This window comes from Solea senegalensis, unplaced genomic scaffold (genome assembly GCF_019176455.1).
Source record: "Solea senegalensis isolate Sse05_10M unplaced genomic scaffold, IFAPA_SoseM_1 scf7180000015837, whole genome shotgun sequence".
Classification (NCBI taxonomy): domain Eukaryota; kingdom Metazoa; phylum Chordata; class Actinopteri; order Pleuronectiformes; family Soleidae; genus Solea; species Solea senegalensis.
The window spans coordinates 43,811-64,152 of record NW_025321471.1 but is presented as its reverse complement, the minus strand read 5'-3'; the positions used below and the strand labels follow the sequence as shown (position 1 = coordinate 64,152).

The following is a 20,342-nucleotide window of genomic DNA, read 5'->3' as shown; positions in this document are numbered from 1 at the left end:
GACAGCTGTGATACGGAAGACATTTTGAGCCGCTGCGGTGTCTCCTGTCGTCGGTGTCAGCAGCTGAAGTCCGGGCTGACGCCGCGGAGAGTCCACCGTGTCTTCACCGAAACCGAAACCGGAGAGAAAACACGAGGATTAAGAGGGAAAACACACAGAACGTCGCACTTTAAACCGCAGCTCCCTCCGTGTGTGTGTGTGTGTGTACACAGGCAAGCTAGTTAGCTCCGCGCTACAACAGCTAACAGGCTCCTAGATGCTAGTTAGTTAGCGTCACCTAGTTATCTCACCCTCCTCCTCCTCCTCCTCTTCCTCTTTGACAGACAGCTGCTCCTTCATCATCACACGATGGCGTATAAAAGAATTTCAAAGGTAACGAACGTTTATTTTGTGTGTTTAATGAGCGCAGGTTCAGTGTGTGTGTGTGTGTGTGTTAGCTCGTAGCGTTAGCTGCGCGGTGAATAGCTGCTGTACGTGAACTGTGGAATCATTCTCATCAAAACAACAACAGTTAATGTGAAAACGGCACAAATATCACGTCTGCGTGTTATTTTACGATCGTTAGTGTCACACTGCGGGGGCTCGTGTCTGCAGTCTGCGTCGTATTTTAAAGAAATGTGCTCGACACTACAACACAAACAACATGTGTCTATAAAAGATTATTACGTCAGCAAATCTTAATGTTGTAAAAACATCTTTCATAACTGATATTTCAGTTTGAAAACACGTGTGACTGACGTTTAAAATACTTGAAAAACGCACCATGATAATTATGGAGTCAGTATCAGCAGATCCTGTGATATCGACGTCTGTGCTAGCGCCCTCTACAGCTGTTATTTAATGCTTGTTTATGCACAGTGACGATATTTCACATATGATGTTAATTTCACTAAAAAAAAGATATGTGTATATATATATATGTCGGTGTCCATTATCGGCCTATGAACGACCGATATATCGGCATAAAGTCCAATATCGTGCATCTCTATTAACAATGATGATTCTTAAATTGACATTGAGAATCCTGAGGACGTGAAGAAGAGTAAGTAACTGGAGTCGGGATGTACGATGTCGGACTTTTCGCTGATACAGATATAACGATATATCGGGAGCGACTGGACCACTTTTCACAATAAAAGGCTCCGTAAAGATTATTTTCATCAGTTTGACTAAAAACATTCAGTTTCCTGAGGTGTTGACGTGTTAGAAGCTCTTTTATTGTGAAGTGTTGATGCAGCTCTTCCTGTGCAGGAGCTCACCGATCTGTCCAGAGATCCTCCCACTCAGTGCTCAGCTGGACCCGTGGGCGACGACAGTGAGACCTTTAACTTCTGTCTCACACTCTGACGCTCAGGTTTCCTCCACTTCACTAACGTCTCTGTTGTTTTTCCTCAGTGTTTCACTGGCAGGCGACGATCATGGGGCCTGTGAGTATCATCATCATCATCATCATCATCACCACACAACTCACAAAGTGACGCTTTCATGTGTTAACGTTAAGTCATAATAATTGTGTGTGTGTGTTTCAGACTGACAGTCCGTACCAGGGCGGAGTTTTTTTCCTCACTATTCATTTTCCTACAGATTATCCCTTCAAACCTCCCAAGGTCAGTGAACGCATCACTGTTTCTGACCCCTGACATGTTCACTTCTCATTTGACTCTGATGTTTTTATTTATCGGTTACAACTAAAGTCCAAATGTCTACAGACTTTTACAGTTTTGTTTTAGTGTGGACAAACAGAAGCTCACTTTTATTTTGAAAACTCGGGTTGTGACATAGTGTGAATGAATAAAAAAGTGGGACTCTTATTTTGAAACCTAAGGAGTTGTATTTTAGCATGGATAAACGGATGTGGGGACATTTATTTTGAAAAGTATTTGAGCGTGGACACAGAGACGCACTGTGGTGTCTGATGGTGCGTTCAGGTGACGCAGGGATGTTTCCCGTCTCTGATGTGTGTGTGTGTGTTTCCTGTCGGTCAGGTTTCCTTCACGACCAGAATTTATCATCCAAACATCAACAGTAACGGCAGCATCTGTCTGGACATCCTGAGATCTCAGTGGTCTCCAGCGTTAACCATCTCTAAAGGTGAGGAAACATCATCATCATCATCTTCTTCTTCTCCTCACTACAGCTCAAAGCTAATGTCGGCTAATTGCTAACAGGTCATGTGACCAACAGAGAAAAAAACAGTGTCCACTTCAGTCAACCTTGACCTTACCTTTTAATAAAACGCTGCTGTTAGCTGCTGACAGGAGGACTTTGGGGGCGGGGCTTAACCACAGGTCAATCACGCTGAGTCACTCACACCTGCTAAATCATTTGTTGCTATGGCGACATGGGCTGCAGGGGGAGGAGCAAACACAGAGGGAGACAACAGGGTAAGGGTAAATGAAATCAGTGGTCACACCTGTGTGACATCATCACTGCAGTCAGCCAATCAGAGTGTGTCTGTGCTTCTGTCTCCTCAGTCCTTTTGTCCATTTGTTCTCTGTTATGTGACCCGAACCCTGATGACCCGCTAGTACCTGAGATCGCCCGCATCTACAAAACAGACCCGGTCAGGTGAGTGCACACCCCCACACACACACACTTCACATATTTTGTTAATTCGGCTTTTGAAATAATTTGCTCAGATTGACGTCAGTGACACAAAGTGACCACACGAGGCAGCAGAGGAGCAGCTAAAATCACTCATTCTCTCTATGGGGTTTGGTTCCTGCTGACAGTTGGCTCCTCCCCACATCACCTGACGTCATGTCTTCGTCTCGTCCTCAGGTACAACAAGACGGCTCAGGAATGGACTCGTAAATACGCCATGTGACCCCGCCCCCTTCATTCACTGCTGGAATATAAACTGTTGTTTTTTGTCTCATTTTCTCATGTGGCCACGCACCCTCCCTCCCTCCCCCTCCTTCTCATCAGACAGTAACAGAAATTTGTTCATATCATCTTTTTTTGACCCCGCCCCTCAATCATTAGCTTTTTAAATGTTTTTGTTTTGTGGCGGCGGCGGTGAGGACGGACGGACGGCGAGAACGTGCCAACGCAAAACACTGACTGAAGACAAACTGTTACACACACACACACCAGTGCTGGACGGGATCAATATAATAATCAATAATGTAATGCATGTGCCAGTGGGCGGGTCCATGTGCTGCGAGCGCAGTTTTTGTTTAGCGTTAGCTCGTCGATCGGCGCTGACGCCGCTCTCTCTGCACTGATGACGAAACGATCGACTCATCGCTCTCATGTTTTTCTGTTTTTTCTCAATAAAGTTCAACAAACAGCTGTTTGTGGTGTTTTCTCATTTCATCACCTGAGCAGATGGTGGCGCTGTTTCCAGGAAACACGTCCACGTCTTCTTCGTCCTCCGCTGGCGTGGTCGTCGTGGAGATAAAATAAAAAAGTAAATAAGACGAGGAAGTTCATGACTGGTGTTTTACAGTGTTGTGATGAAGCTGTGGACTCACCAGACGGTGGCGCTCTGACCTCAGCTTACAGCAGGAGACCAGATGGTGTGTTCCATTTGTAGTCGGAACTCGGAAAAGTCGGAGGAACCTCACGAACATCTTCCAAGCTAGCTGCCACTCCGACACATCGCACTGTTAAGATTTTTTATTCGTAAACATGTCGCCACGATGTTTGTGTAAGAAGTCACGATACGATAATATCACGATATTTAAGTCATACTACGATATTATCACATTTAAGTCAACATCGTGATATTTCAGTCACAATACGATAATATCGCAACATTTAAGTCATAACATCACATCACGTCATTAAGTCACAATAAAGTATCCCGATTTAAGTCACGATACAATATCATGATATCGCGATTTTAAGTCAAAATATATCAAGATATTACGATATTGTGTAATGAGTATTTGCGATATCCTCACATCAGCTCTCATGAGAGTGAGCACTTGGCGCCATCTAGATGTCTCAAAAGCGATATATCGCGATATTTCACTGCATCGGACTTCTCTCTGCAACGACTCACAGATGACGTCGTGAATCCGATGTCGACGGAGCGTTGCTCGTGACCACGTTTCCATGGAAACCATTAATCCACCCACTGCTGTGAACAAGACGTTAATCAGATTATGTTTCACACAGTTCACCTGTCGTCTGCCTGCTCAACAGCGCCCCCTGTGGTGAGTGTAACAGTTTTTTCATTCATTAAAAAAGTGGCAGAAATGTTTAAAAATGAAAGTTTGTCGTATAAAAATCAGCTGTGGTAACAAATGTATCAAATATATATAAAAAGTTTTATTTAAAAAGAACCAATGAGAGCTCAGGATGAACTGTACAGTGACATAAATATCATGTGATCACACGGAGGGAAAACTTCTTTCCCACAATGCCTTTGGTTACGTCACGTGTCGCGAGTTTGAGCGTCTGATAAAAAAAAAATCCCTTAATAAAAAAAAAAAAAAAACAGTTAAAGGAAATTTTCAGACGTAAGAATAAAAAACTTCTCGTCAAAAAAGTTTAAAAAGAGTAAAATATCCTGACAGCACCAGTGTCCTCAGAGCAGGACGTCCTCCGTCTGAGTGGACAGGAAGTTCCTCACAGTGGACAGGAAGTCCTCACAACGACGGTTGTTTCAGACTGGTTTTGGTGAATGACTCCGTTTGACCAGCAGAGGTCAGAGGTGTTCACGCCGTGGAAAGCTCCACCCCACTGTCACAGACGCCGCTGTCGACGCGAGACTCCGCCTTCAAGTCCTGCAACAGAGCGAGGCCACGCCCACCTGCACAGAGACACACAGAGACAACAGCTGTCGTCATGGTGATGGACAGAAACTGGGAGTGATCATCATGTGATCTTCTCACCAGTCACTCCCTCAGTGTCAGAGCGACACAGCGCCTCCTCCAGGACCAGCAGGGACCTGCACTCACCCACCGTCCTCAGAGCGGACAACAGCTCACTGACTGTCCCACCGGACACCTGAGGACACAAGGACGACACAATGAGGACAAGAGGACGACACGATGAAGACAAGAGGACGACACGAGCATGGGGACAAGAGGACGACACGAGCATGAGGACAAGAGGACGATATGATGAAGACAGAAGACAAAGGTGTGTGTGTGTGTGACCTCATAGCTGTCCAGCAGAGTCTTGGCAGGGGAGGGGCTTAATCTAAAGGCCGTCTTCAGGATCCCGAGACCCAGACTGTGGGCCAGTGTTTCCCAGCATCCTTCACTCTCCAGAGAGCGACACACTTCCTGTTTCACTGCGGTGTCCAGACTGGCCAGGTCACCTACACACACACACACACACACACACACACAGAGAGTTAGTGTCTCTGTCCTCGTGAGGACGTGAGGACGTGAACAGCAGCCTCACCTTGTGGTGGACTGATGACACTGCGTCGTGTTTGTGGTTCGTACTCTTTTCCGTTCAGAAGCTCCAGAACCTGAAAGAAGAGGCGGAGCCTTCTGTCAGAAAATGATCAAAAACACCACCTGAACCTGACCACACCCACTGGTGAGAGCTAGACCTGACCACACCCACTGGTGAGAGGTAGACCTGACCACACCCACTGACATCAGCGTTAGACCTGACCACACCCATGGTGAGAGGTAGACCTGACCACACCCACTGGTGAGAGGTAGACCTGGCCACACCCACATAGACCTGACCACACCCACTGACATCAGCACCCACCACACCCACTGACACCCAGCGTTAGACCTGACCACACCCACACCTGTGTCATGTGTACCTGTGCGTTGGCGGCCATGTTGATTGGGGTCGTTCCAGATGTGTAACCTTCATCTTCGTCGTCTTCGTAACATAGCTCCGCCTCCTCCTCTCTGAAGAACAGCGGCTCACAGTTCTCTTTGTGGGCGTCGGCTCCTGACAACAGTCACACTGGTGTTCACTCTGTGTGTGTAGACATGTGATGAAGTCATGTGACCAGGTGTTTCTTACCTGCCGCCATCAGTAGAGCGGTGAGTTTGGCGGAGCCCCGCCCCGCAGCGACGTGGAGGGGGGTGGAGCCATTAAAGGTGCAGCAGTCCACGTTGGCATTTCCCTGACGACAGCAAAAACATGACAGGATGTGGTTTGTTGTTTCGTCCACATGAGGGCGTCGGTCATAGGTGTGCTCGTCTCTGATTGGTTACCGTACCTCCAGCAAGAGGCAGCCAGCCAATGACACGTTGTCTGTCTCTGTGGCCAGGTGGAGGGCGGTCCTTCCACAGCTGCGCTCCTGAGCCTCCACGTTAGCTCCGCCCTCCAGCAGCTCTCTTATACAGGACAGCTGATTGGCCAGGACGGCCAGGTGGATCGCACACATACCTGGTTACCATGGAAACAAACCAGGACACACATCATTGTGTGTGTAATTGTTGTGTGTGTGTGTGCAGTTGTGTACCTGCAGTGTTGTTGTGTGTGTGTAGTTGTGTACCTGCAGTGTTGTTGTGTGTGTGTAGTTGTGTACCTGCAGTGTTGCTGTGTGTGTGTGTAGTTGTGTACCTGCAGTGTTGTGTGTGTGTGTGTAGCTGTGTACCTGCAGCTGTTGTGTGTGTGTGTGTGTAGTTGTGTACCTGCAGTGTTGCTGGGTGTGTGTAGCTGTGCACCTGCAGTGTTTGCTAGTGTGGGTGCAGTTGGGTGCTGCAGGCCAGTGTGTGTAGCTGTGTACCCGCAGTGTTGCTGTGTGTGTGTGGCAGTTGTGCAGCAGTTGCACCTGCAGGTTGCCAGTGTGTGTGTGTGCAGTTGTGTGTACCTGCAGTGTTGTTGTGTGTGTAGTGGTGTACCTGCAGTGTAGTAGTGTGTGTGTAGTTGTGTACCTGCAGTGTTGTTGTGGTCCAACAGTCCTCTGATGTCTCCGTGTCTCAGTAAAAACTCGATCATCCCTCCCCCGGCTCCGCCTCCAGCTCCTCCCTGCTGCTGTGATGCCAGGTGCAGCACGGTGTTGCCATGGCGATCAGTCAGCGTGGGGTCGGCCCCGGCCATCAGCAGCTCCTCCGCCGCCTCCTTCTGCTGCGTGATCACCGCCAGGTGCAAGGGAGTCTGGGACACAGGAGGGCGGGGTTACAGGCACCGTCAACACTGTTGCTATGGTTACATCCAGACTGACCCCGCCCCCTCACCTGGTACAGGTGGTTCCTCATGTTGAGAACCTCCTCTCCAGGTAGAGCAGAGATCACCTGAGTCAGACTCTTCAGCGCCTCCTGCTGGCTGTGGAGGACGGCGAGGTGCAGCCCACTGACAGACACACACACACACACACGCACACACACACACAACACACACACACACACACACACACACACAGTGAGGACCAGTCATCTCATTTCTGAGAGTGGTTATGGTTAAGGTTAGTGGTGTGTGTGTGACTGACGTGTCTCCGTCCTCGTCCTGTGCCGTCATTAGGGGGCGCTGTGCAGCCAGCAGATACGCTGAGTCACCTGTTACAGAGTACTGGAAGAGAGCGTCCAGCTGTCTGCTGGTCACCTGACCCAACTGCTCACCTGTGTCACACACACACACACACACACAAACCCTTAAAACCAGGTCTTAATCTGGAAAAGAACTTTAGAGGTGTTGGACACATAAATGATATGATTATATTACAGTATATGTGTACCTCTGTCTGCTTCAGGCTCCGCCCTGACTCCTCCCTCTGCCGCCTGACCCGGACCTTGCAGCACAGTCCCCGCCCCCGAGTCGTCGCCTGGACCTCCATCGTCTGAGTCGTCGCCCTGAGAAGCTTCAAAGACGACGTTTTTATTTCATTTGTCTTTATTCTTTTACGGTTTACATGGATCACATGACCGAGTATTAAGTACATGTACAAAACTGCATCATTGTTTTCTGAAGGTCGTCCACACTCATAATAATTATAATAATTATAATAATAATAATAACAATATATTTTGTTTGTAGAGAATTTTAAACCACACTGAAATCTGAAAACGCCATCCTTTGTGAAAATGATGATGTCATAGCTCCGCCTCTCTGTCATCTTTGTTTCTCTGAATGTTTACATTGTAATATTGTCTTGAGGATTTAAACTCAACACATGACGGTTTGTTGTGGATTTGCACCTGTTGTTTACGAGTTAAATGTCGACTGACTCTTCTCACCATGTTTGATGCCGCCGCCTCCTCCTCCTCCTCCTCCTCCCCCCAGACCAGCTGAGTATCCTGTGGAGAAGCCGCCTCCTCCGCCTCCTCCTGCACCTCCTCCTCCATAGTTATAGGTAGTAAAACCTTGGTAGTAACCTGGAGGATAAATCAAACACACCCTGACTCCACAGAACAGGATGTCCAGCACAATAACAACAGTACAACAAAGTATCAGGGTGGTTTTAAGATGACTCAGCAGTTACCTCCTCCTCCTCCTCCTGTAGAACCAGGACCTCCCCTGCTGCTGGACCTCCTCCTCCTCCTCCCTCCTGGTACAGACCTCCTCCCCCCTGCTCCTGCTCCATGACCACTGAAGTCATGAAAGTTAGGTAGCGTCTTCTGTCTCTTCCTCTGCACCTCCTCTTTGTCTGAACACACACACACACACACACACACACACACACATTAGCTAACGTAAAGCTAATGTTAGATAAACCACTAGCTAGTTTAGCTAATCCTAGTCTAACATGTAAAGCTAACCTGTTGCTGGTTCAGAATCTCAGCTCAGATTCTGTTGCTACATTGTTCCTGATAACCAGCTCTGATTTATCTCACTTAGCTTTAGCATGTAAAGCTACTTAAGTGTTTCTGATGTAAATAAACCTGCATACTGTTTACTAGCACTGACCTATCTTAGCTCATGTAGCTTATAAAGCTAATAATATATTAAACATTGTTCCCGCTAACCAACTGTGACTTATCTTAGCTAACCTAGCGTATGAAGCTAATAACCTGTTGCTAACCAGCTGTGACTTGGCTAACTTAGGTTATAAAGCTAATAATATTGCTAATGTTATTAAACATTGTTCCTGCTAACCAGCTGTGACATGGCTAACTTAGCTTATGAAGCTAATAACTTGTTGCTAACCAGCTTTGACTTGGCTAAACTAGCTTGTTAAATTCTCAACATCTAAAAAGTGTGGACCTGTGACCTGTGTGGGCGGGGCTCTGTGACTCACCTATGTTCTGAGGGTGATAAGTGAAGGGCTTGGGTTCACTGGTCTCGTTGTCCGACTTCCTCTTCAGCTGCACGAACACGGAGGTCGGTCTCTGCAGGTTCTGGTCCCGATACTTGGGAGTCTTGAAGACGATGGCAAACTGAAACACAAACACACAGAGAACACAACGTTTACAAACGACAACAACGACGACAACAACGACGACGACAACAACAACAACAACAACAACTCTGACCTGTCTGTGGACGTCTGTGGGGGAGAAATCACCCAGAGCTTCCCAGATCAGCCCCGAGTCGTCTTCTTCAAAGAAACGCACCTGGATATCGTCTGGACACACACACACACACACAGAGAGCAGAGGTCAGAGGTCAGGAGTCATCACCATCAGCTGTTTACTGAACTGCCTGAGAAAATAACTTTAAAATGATGAAAGAACTGTCCAGCAGGTGGATTTGTGATGAGTGTGTGGCCCCTCCCCCTGACCTTTCTGGACCTTGTCACACAGCAGGTACACCTCCTCTCCTCCGCTCACACAGCCGGCCGTTCTGTCCATCCTCACGATCTTCAGGTTCGAGGCGTTTGGAGCCTCTGAAGGAGACAGAGGTCAGAGGTCAGGGTGACATGAGAACACGTGTGTGTGTGTGTGTGTGTGTGTGTGTGTGTGTGAGAGACTCACTGCTGTCATAGATGGGCTCTGACACCACAGGTTCCAAACGTCTGGAGAAACCACCGTCACTGTCAGGGAGGAACGCTGTGAACATCAGACGCACCACGCTCAGGTCCATCTCCTTAGATTGGACACACGCCGCACTGCTGATCACACTGCGCTGCTCCTCTGAGGAGGAGACGGAGAGAGAGAGGAGGAGCAGGAGAGAGAGGAGAGAGAGGAGGAGCAGGAGAGAGAGGAGAGAGAGGAGGAGCAGGAGAGAGAGGACAAACCAAAACACGGCACTAATTCAATTAATCTGAAAACAAAGAGGTAAAAAAATAAAAAGTCACGTGTCCACGATCTGGTCTGTGGTCTGGTCTGTGGTCTGGTCTGTGGTTTGTGGTCTGGTGGTGTCTGTGGGTCTGGTCTGTGGTGTGGTGTGGTCTGGTCTGTGGTGTGCTCTGTGGTGTGGTCTGTGGTCTGGTGTCTGTGGTCTGGTGTCTGTGGTCTGGTGTCTGTGGTCTGTGGTCTGGACTGACCGTGCAGGTCTCGGGGGACCCTGACCTCCCCCTGCTGGGCGTCGATCTCTGGATGAATAGAGACTCCATAGTTGTGTCCCATCCTGAACGCCTCTACCATCCTGTCCTCCAGAGTCTTTGACACGTTCTTCTTTGTCACATGGAGAATTCCCAGGTTTGGAAAACTGAACACACACACACACACACACACACACACTCGCTGTTAACAACTCTGTGTGTGTGTGTGTGTCTCTGTCTCACACTCACACACTGTGACATCACTCACTCACTCACTCACTCACTCACTCACTGTGCTGTGCCTCAAACCCCCATGTCAGGCTGACACACCTGCAGCAGCTCCAGAATCACTACTGTCCGATTATTAGATATTCTTATTATATATTCTTATATATTATGATTATATTACTATATATTATTATTATAATATTATATATTGTTATACATTATTATACATTCTTACATATTATTATATATTCTTATACATTTTATATTATTATACATTATATATTATAATATATTCTTATACATTATTATATATTATTATTATATATTATTGTTATATATTATTATTATACATTATTATATACTATTATACATTATTATATATTATTTTTATATATTATTATTATACATTATTATATATTATTATTATATATTATTGTTATATATTATTATTATACATTATATATTATTATGTATTATTATATATTATTATTGTACATTATTATATATTATTATTATACATTATATATTATTATTATACATTATTATATATTATTGTTATACATTATTATTATACATTGTTATATATTATTATAAATTATTACATATTATTATTATACATTATTATGCATTATTATATACTATTATACATTATTATATATTATTATTATACATTATTATATATTATTATTATATATTATTGTTATATATTATTATTATACATTATTATATATTATTGTTATACATTATTATATATTATTGCTATACATTATTATTATACATTATTATATATTATTGTTATACATTGTTATATATTATTATACATTATTATATATTATTGTTATACATTATTATATATTATTGTTATAATTATTATTATACATTATTATACATTATTATATATTATTGTTATAATTATTATTATACATTATTATACATTATTATATATTATTGTTATACATTATTATTATGAGACAGACACCCAGCAGCACCTTCGTCCCACATTATGATTTGTTAAATACCTTTTTCTTCCAGTTATCTTTGCTTCAGTTGTTATTATTATTTTGGCCTGAGATGGTCAGCAGTCCTACTTTGACCTTTAGTCTTAGTTTATAATTTGGTTTTGTCAGACAGGGAGGGGGGGTCAGCATGATTCCTGAGTAGGTGGCCTGGGTCCTCCATTTTGCTGGGTTTGGCCGGCAGCTCCAGGTCCCTTTTGGTTTGCTGACTTCTTTATTCAGTAAAGTATTTAGATTACACTTCAGTTATGGTTTATTGTGTAACTTTCCTACTACTAAGTAGTCCTAATTTACTAACTAGTAACTTAACCTAGTAAAAAAAATATAGTTGGTTCATAAAACCTATTAAAATGTTTTCTGGTGTCTTTTATGTTGAGGTCTTTCAGCCACTGATTCATTTATTTATAACACACACACACACACACACCACACACACACACACACACACACACACACACACACACTCTCACACACACAGACAGACAGACAGACAGACAGTCTTTGGGCTGCAGGTCAGCGTGTCTCTCTCTCACACAGACACAGACAGACAGACAGACAGACAGACAGACCTGATAGTAGAGTCTTTGGGCTGCAAGGTGTGTCTCTCTCACACAGACACAGACAGACAGACAGACAGACACTTCTCTCTCAGACACACAGACAGACAGACAGACAGACAGACAGACAGACAGACCTGATAGTAGAGTCTTTGGGCTGCAGGTCAGGTCTCTCTCACACAGACAGCAACACACAGCTCTCACACAGACACAGACAGACAGACAGACAGACAGACCTGATAGTAGAGTCTTTGGGCTGCAGGTCACAGCTGCTCACAGACACACAGACACAGACAGCAGAGACAGACAGACCTGATAGTAGAGTTTTGGCTGCAGGTCAGTGTCTCTCTCTCTCACACACAGACAGACAGACAGACAGACCTGATAGTAGAGTCTTTTATGCAGTCTCTCTCACACAGACAGACAGACAGACAGACAGACAGCCTGATAGTAGAGTCTTTGGGCTGCAGGTCAGCTCTCTCACACACAGACACAGACACAGACACCAGACAGACAGACAGACAGACAGACAGACAGACAGACCTGATAGTAGAGTCTTTGGGCTGCAGGTCAGCTCTCTCACACAGACAGACAGACAGACAGACAGACAGACCTGATAGTAGAGTCTTTGGGCTGCAGGTCAGCGTGTCTCTCTCTCCTACCTGATAGTAGACGACGTTCCAGACAGACACAGAGACTCTCACACAGACACAGACAGACAGACAGACAGACAGACCTGATAGTAGAGTCTTTGGGCTGCAGGTCAGCCCTCTCACACAGACACACAGACACAGACACAGACACAGACAGACAGACAGACAGACAGACCTGATAGTAGAGTCTTTGGGCTGCAGGTCAGGCCTCTCTCACACACAGACACACAGACACAGACACAGACAGACAGACAGACAGACAGACCTGATAGTAGAGTCTTTGGGCTGCAGGTCAGCGTGCCTCTCTCTCACACACAGACACACAGACACAGACACAGACAGACAGACAGACAGACAGACAGACCTGATAGTAGAGTCTTGGGCAGGTCAGCGACAGACAGACAGACAGACAGACAGACCTGATAGTAGAGTGGGCTGCAGGTCATGTCACACACACACACACAGACACACAGACACAGACACAGACAGACAGACAGACCTGATAGTAGAGTCTTTGGGCTGCAGGTCAGCGTGCCTCTCTCTCACACACAGACACACAGACACAGACACAGACAGACAGACAGACAGACAGACAGACCTGATAGTAGAGTCTTTGGGCTGCAGGTCAGCGTGTCTCTCTCTCACACAGACACACAGACAGACAGACAGACAGACAGACCTGATAGTAGAGTCTTTGGGCTGCAGGTCAGCGACACAGATTCCTTTATCACACTGTTTTCCCACCAGACTGTGAGCGTGGAGCTGAGGGAGGTTTGTCAGCGCTGTCACGAGCTGGACCACGACCCGGGCCGGACCCTGGTAGTTACAGATCTGTAACACACACACACACACACAGTTCTACTTGTATATCTTTAATACTGTATTTTTCATGGTGACGCACTTTAATAAGAAAAGTTTAATAGAAATAAACTTATTCTTCTTTAAACAGCGGTCGCTTTAATATTCACTTCATGTTCATGTCGTCACACGTTTGTTTGACATGAAGGAATCACATTCTTCTGTCTGTGTGTGTCTGTGTGTGTGTGTCTGTCTGTGTGTGTGTGTGTAGGTATTTGTTGAGCCCACTTCCTCTTCCTGGTTGGTGTGGACCAATAGCAGCAGAGCAGCAGTTCCTGGAAAGACAGCGGACGCTGGGGTTTTAAGTTTCCTGACTCAAACACATCTGTGATTAAAAGTCTTTGTTCTCTGGTTCTCTTCATGTCTCAGTGTCTCAGTGTCTCTGTGTCTCAGTGTCTCAGTCAGGTGATGTCAAGTGTCCCACGGAAGAATAACAATTATTTCAAATGTAATGTAGTCTTCTCATTTTTAAGACCATGAAGACACTGAACATCCATGTGTGACCTTTAGTTCTGCTGTTGGTGCTTCCAGGTGCTTCCAGGTGATTCCAGGTGATTCCAGGTGTTCTATTTCAAACACCTGATGCTGACCTGGTTACATTAGATCAAACCCTTGTGATATAACTTTTATGTATCTATGTAAACTCTCCTTTTCAAAAATATACTTGTGTAGTCCTGACGACCTCTTACAGCTGCTTTATACCATTGCTTCCCAAAGTCTGGGTCAGGGCCCACAGACGGGTCACAAGAATGTTTTTTGGGTCGCCAAAGAATGTTTTTCTGAATTTAGCCAAACTTTGATTCAAGATTAATGTGCAGATACTTTTATTAGACACCAGTGACATGAATGAGACACAACCACTAATCCACCATCTGTGATCAAATGTGTTTGTCTGAAGCACGGAAGTGATGAATGGATGAATCCTGGGTGAAAACCATCAGCAGCAGTTTTTACACTTCTCTCTGAGAGGAAGATTCAGCCGTGAACTTTCTTCTCATCCTGAAACTGAACTGCTTCCTGTTTGTGACGCAACGACACTTCCTCTGATCACATGTGGGTGTCGGGAGGAAATTCCCAACAGACGTGAAACACAGCCTGCGCGCGTGTGTGTGCGTATGTGTGTGCGCGTGTGCGTGCGTGTGTGTGCATGTGTGTGCATGTGTGTGCATGTGTGGACGAGTCAGGCCCTGAAGAAGCTTCAGTAGAAACCTCAGGTGTGAGGCGACGATGACGTCATCAGTGAAGCAAACATGAAGACAAACAATGTTAGCATGTTAGCAGGAGATAACGAAGGCTACAAGACAGCACTGTTAGCATGTTAGCAGGAGATAACGGAGGCTATAAGACAGCACTGTTAGCATGTTAGCAGGAGATAACGGAGGCTACAAGACAGCACTGTTAGCATGTTAGCAGGAGATAACGGAGGCTACAAGACAGCACTGTTAGCATGTTAGCAGGAGATAAGGAGGCTACAAGACAGCACTGTTAGCATGCTGCACTGGCAGAGAGGACAGGAGGCTACAAGACAGCTCTGTTAGCATGTTAGCAGGAGATAACGGAGGCTATAAGACAGCACTGTTAGCATGTTAGCAGTTATTTTATTTATTTAAGAGGAACAATGTATATTAATAACCATTCAAATGTAAATATGTCAGGTTGTTGCCTGTACTTTCGAGATTAGTGATGATTTAAATGATGAGTCATCATCATCATCATCATCATCATCTGGTCTTACCAGATCAGGAGGGGTTTTCCCCGAGACACACGCACACCTGAAGCAGCCGATTCCGACATTCCTGTCTGACAAAAGTCGTCACGGTAACGACAGTTCAAACCTGAATCAAAATGTAGAAATATTTTCGGAGGACCAGAGAAGACACTGAGCAGGAATGTGGGAATTTCCCTCCTCGACTCGTCTGAACGGAACATGTGATGCAACATGTAACAGAACGTGTGACGGAACGTGTGAAGGGACGTGTGAAGGAACGTGTGAAGGGACGTGTGAAGGAACATGAAGGAACATGTGAAGGATCGTGGGACGGAACATGAAGAAGGAACATGTGACGGAACGTGTGACGGAACGTGTGAAGGAACATGTGAAGGAACATTTGAAGGAACGTGTGAAGGAATGTTTGAAGGAACGTGTGAAGGAACATGTGAAGGATCGTGTGACGGAACATGAAGGAACATGTGACGGAACATGTGACGGAACGTGTGAAGGAACATGTGAAGGAACATTTGAAGGAACGTGTGAAGGAATGTTTGAAGGAACGTGTGAAGGAACATTTAAAGGAACATGTGAAGGGACATTTGAAGGAACGCGTGAAGGGACATTTGAAGGAACACGGAAGGAACATTTGAAGGAACGGTGAAGGGACATTTGAAGGAACGGTGAAGGAATAAGCCGCTGAACGGTGAAGGGACATTTGAAGGGACATTTGAAGGGACATTTGAAGGAACACGCGGAAGGGAACATTTGAAGGAACGTGAAGGGACATTTGAAGGAACGTGTGAAGGGACATTTGAAGGAACACGTGAAGGAACATTTGAAGGAACGTGTGAAGGGACATTTGAAGGAACGCGTGAAGGAACGTGTGAAGGAACTAACATTGACAGCGATGGTCCGACAAACAGACAGGAAGTGTTACCTTGACGGTGGGGTACGTCTTCCTGTTCTTCTCACTGGATGCTCCGGGCAGTCCACCATGAGACGGACCTTCACAACCATATCTGAACCTGAAACCACGCTGAGGGACAGACAGAGAGGAAGTACAGGTGTCAGGTAACAAGACGTGCAGGTGTCAGGTGACAGGAAGTGCAGGTGTCAGGTGACAGGAGTCCAGGTGTCAGGTGACAGGAAGTGCAGGTGTCAGGTAACAGGAAGTGCAGGTGTCAGGGTAACAGGAAGTACAGGTGTCAGGTAACAAGACGCAGGTGTCAGGTAACAGGAAGTACAGGTGTCAGGTAACAAGACGGCAGGTGTCAGGTAACAGGAAGTACACGGTAACAAGACATGCAGGTGTCAGGTGACAGGAAGTGCAGGTGTCAGGTGACAGGAAGTCAAGGTGTCAGGTGACAGGAAGTGCAGGTGTCAGGTAACAGGAAGTGCAGGTGTCAGATCACAGGAAGTGCAGGGTCACAAGACATGCAGGTGTCAGGTAACAGGGAAGTGCAGGTGTCAGGTAACAAGACGCAGCAGGTGTCAGGTAACAGGAAGTCCAGGTGTCAGGTAACAAGCGTGCAGGTGTCAGGTAACAGGAAGTGCAGGTGTCAGGTAACAGGAAGTGCAGGTGTCAGGTAACAAGACGTGCAGGTGTCAGGTAACAGGAAGTGCAGAGTGTCAGGTAACAGGAAGTGCAGGTGTCAGGTAACAGGAAGTCCAGGTGTCAGGTAACAAGACGTGCAGGTGTCGGGTAACAGGAAGTGCAGGTGTCAGGTAACAGGAACAGGTGTCAGGTAGCAGGACGTGCAGGTGTCAGTAACAGGAAGTGTAGGTGTCAGGTAACAGTCCAGGTGTCAGGTAACAAGACGCAGGTGTCAGGTAACAGGAAGTGCAGGTGTCAGGTAACAGGAAGTACAGGTGTCAGGTAGCAAGACGCGTGCAGGTGTCAGGTAACAGGAAGTGTCAGGTGCCAGGTAACAGGAAGTCCAGGGTGACAGAAAGTGCAGGTAACAGGAAGTGCAGGCGTCAGGTAACAGGAAGTCCAGGTGACAGGAAGTGCAGGTGACAGGAAGTACAGGTGTCAGGAAGTGCAGGTGTCAGGTGTCTCACCTGCTTGGGCTGCTCCAGGATCTGAAGGAAGGGCCCATCTGCTGAAAACACAAAGAGCAGCAGAGTTAAAAACATCCTGAGGGGGGCGCCGTGGTGTGTTCATATCTGTGGGGTGAAAGCAGGCTAACAGTTTCCCTTGACTTCCAGTCTTTGTGCTAAGCTATTCCCAACACACACACACACACACACAAGCTGTGTGGATCGTCCGTCCACTGTCCACTCTTCTTCTTCGTCAGTCTGTCACTTCTACAGTTCAGTCCTGTTGATTTAAACTCTAATCAGACAAAAACATCCCATAAACCTGCTGCATTTACACAGACGTGATGTCAAATCAAGATCCAGAGACGACACATGATCCAAGAGGTCAGAGGTCAGCAAACTGTGCTCGTTTCATCGTCTGGATTTATATCTTTAACATCGACATGTTCACGTGTGACACACGGGGGGGGAGGGAGAGAGAGAGAGAGAGAGAGAGAGAGAGAGGGAAGTGAGAGTGACCACAGACCGAGACGAGACACACACACCCACACCCACACCCACACTTTAACTTTTCGTTTTCTAAACAAAGAAAAGTGTGTAGTGTGAGTGAGTGAAAAAGAAAAAGAAGAAGAACGTCCACATGTTCTCTGATCTCAGGTGATATATATGCTAACATGCTAATATGACAACATCACTAGCATTAGCAGCTCCTTAAGATCACTGATTTTCTCGTGGCCTTTGGTGTGGCAGAGTGAGTGGTTTCACAAAAGCACACAAATGTCACAGGAAGCCACGCCTCCTGTGTGCTGTGACAGGTTCAGGTGTCTGCTCACCTGTCCTCAGAGACGACGTCTGAGACATGGCGGGAAAATGTGGGAAGTCCCACGATGGATCCATCATGATGTTGTCAAACATCTGTGAACAGATTATCTTGTGGATCAGATTATCACAATCCCAGCCCTGACCCCGTGTGTGCGTGTGAACAGGAAGTGGTGCAGATGAGCGTCAGCTGAGAGTACCTGGTTGTTGGTGTGAAGGTAGTGATCGTCTGCAGCCATGACGACGACTGTGAGGCAAAAACAATAAAATTGAAGTACAGATTTATACGTTTATGGAGAGTATGGTTACATAAACGCCACATGTGACAGCTGCATTCAGGGGTCACGCGGTGGTGCAGCGGGTTTCCTCCCACAGACCAAAGACATGGACACTCTGAAGTGAGTGAGAGAGTGGACGGTTGTTCGTCTCCGTGTCCCTGTGATGAACAGATGATCTGTCCGCGGTGTGACTCTGCCTACAGCGCCCCCTGTTTGAGGCCTGGTTTGTGTTTCGTGTCTTCATTGTTTGTGTGCGTGTGTCGAATGAAAACATGAATAACAACAGATTTTTTACAGTGAAAGCAGAAAATGTTCATACGGAGGAGAATTAGTGTCACATGTAAAAACAATTAAAGTCAGAAGTTATTACATTTTTTTCATGTGTGAACATAAATATTTATCAACATATTTATATTTATCTCATCATAATTATAATTAAATATAATTTCCTATTTTAAAAGTTTAAAAATCATTAGTTTTGTTTATTTCTATCAAACAAATGCGTGAATTGGTTTAAAACGTTTAAAATATTCATGTTATCGTTTTTACGCGCGCGCGCGCACACACACTGTGACACTTGTTGCTGTTTGGCGTCGCGCGCGTTCTCGCCGCAGCCTCACGTGAACGCGGCTCAGCGACATGGCTAGCCGCGTTGCTAACAGTTGTCACAAACAAAAACTTAACTCTGTCCTTTGTATCGTTAAAATGGCGGTTTTTAAATACAATAGAACAGCCGACACTGACTCAGCTCATGCCCGACTGTTGCCTTCATGTCAGCGGGCGTTTAAAAGCAGACACGCCGCTACCCGTCCGTGCTAACCTGGAGCTAACCTGAAGCTAACCTGGAGCTCGAGCGCAGGTTCCGTGCAGAAACACAGCACCAAACTCCGTTCACAAATCCTCGAATTTAAGCGCTGCTAACCGCTAACCCCACAGTGTCGCGCGTATATGAACTAACATAACAGTGTAGTGAGTTCACGCGTGTTCGTGACAAGTGTACACAACAAACTTTCAACGCAAAGGTTTTTCTCCGGTTTGTCCGCTCAGAGTCACTTTCTCTCCCGCTGAGGCAGACAGAGCGAGGACGGCGGTCAGGGGGAAATCCAGCCAGACAAGCCGCAACAAAAGCTGGATCTGTGACGAAGCGAAAGATTTCATGTCGGTTTACAACACGCCGAATTAACCGCAAGGCGTGTATAAATATTACACATGACTTTACGACCCGTTTGACTCGCGCCTGTTTCAATGACACGCGAGGCATTTTTTAACTTCCCATTTTCAGGAGGGAGTTTGGTTTGACTTGATGAAGTTACCTGGCTATAATAAGGAAGTAGTTGGTGTAAGACAACATAAAGCTCGTAGTAGTGGCGCGTGTACAATAGAGACAGTGTTACATGTGTGTGTGTGTGTGGCCGCGTGCACAGGTGAGCGTGCTTGTTAACGTGTTCTTACCTGCTGAACTCGCGCAGGTGAAGAAGAAGAAGCAGCTTCTCGACACGAACTTTGATTGACAGGCTTCACTTCATCATCTCGCCATCACGCCCGCGCTGAAGCGGCTCAACAGCGGCGCGTCGTGACGCAACAAACCCGCGTCATCACAAATGAAAAATTACAATAATTATTTTTAAAAAAAGTTTAATCCGAGAGATTAAAGTGAGTTTTAATCCCCAGAACCAGCGCGCGACAGAGCGAATCCTGCAGGTGACGACGGGAGCGACTCAAACATTCATCAGGTTCATTTCCTTCCTTACTGGAATTTCCCTCTGACGTCACAACCGAGCTCAGAGAGGCGCGAACAAACACGACGAGGTCTCACTCCGAGGCCAAAACTGTGAAACCAAATATTTACACGACTACGTTCGTTTAAGTTAAAATAATAATAAAACAA

The 20,342-nt window shown here is 46.0% G+C and overlaps 2 protein-coding genes across 2 annotated transcripts; one reads left to right on the top strand and one right to left on the bottom strand.

Moving 5' to 3' along the window:
- Positions 1-17: 17 nt before the first annotated feature.
- Positions 18-3,292, top strand: LOC122762610 (ubiquitin-conjugating enzyme E2 D3-like). The gene is made up of 7 exons (XM_044017796.1): positions 18-372; positions 1,252-1,315; positions 1,396-1,427; positions 1,530-1,607; positions 1,986-2,091; positions 2,475-2,568; positions 2,782-3,292. Exons 1-7 carry the CDS (start codon positions 349-351, stop codon positions 2,825-2,827), a joined length of 444 nt encoding a protein of 147 aa, XP_043873731.1. The 5' UTR covers positions 18-348; the 3' UTR covers positions 2,828-3,292.
- A 966-nt stretch (positions 3,293-4,258) lies between these two features.
- On the bottom strand, positions 4,259-20,215 carry LOC122762608 (nuclear factor NF-kappa-B p105 subunit-like). Its single transcript, XM_044017794.1, is given in 26 exon segments — positions 4,259-4,762; positions 4,845-4,959; positions 5,112-5,275; positions 5,362-5,431; positions 5,741-5,874; positions 5,950-6,052; positions 6,149-6,318; positions 6,810-7,032; positions 7,113-7,227; positions 7,364-7,493; positions 7,610-7,732; positions 8,109-8,246; positions 8,354-8,389; positions 8,392-8,449; positions 8,451-8,518; positions 9,110-9,248; positions 9,345-9,436; positions 9,593-9,697; positions 9,786-9,944; positions 10,298-10,461; positions 13,428-13,579; positions 16,255-16,353; positions 17,379-17,419; positions 18,191-18,272; positions 18,377-18,423; positions 19,907-20,215. Coding segments are annotated over 25 exon segments (2,814 nt in total). The 5' UTR covers positions 18,416-18,423; positions 19,907-20,215; the 3' UTR covers positions 4,259-4,667.
- Positions 20,216-20,342: the final 127 nt, after the last annotated feature.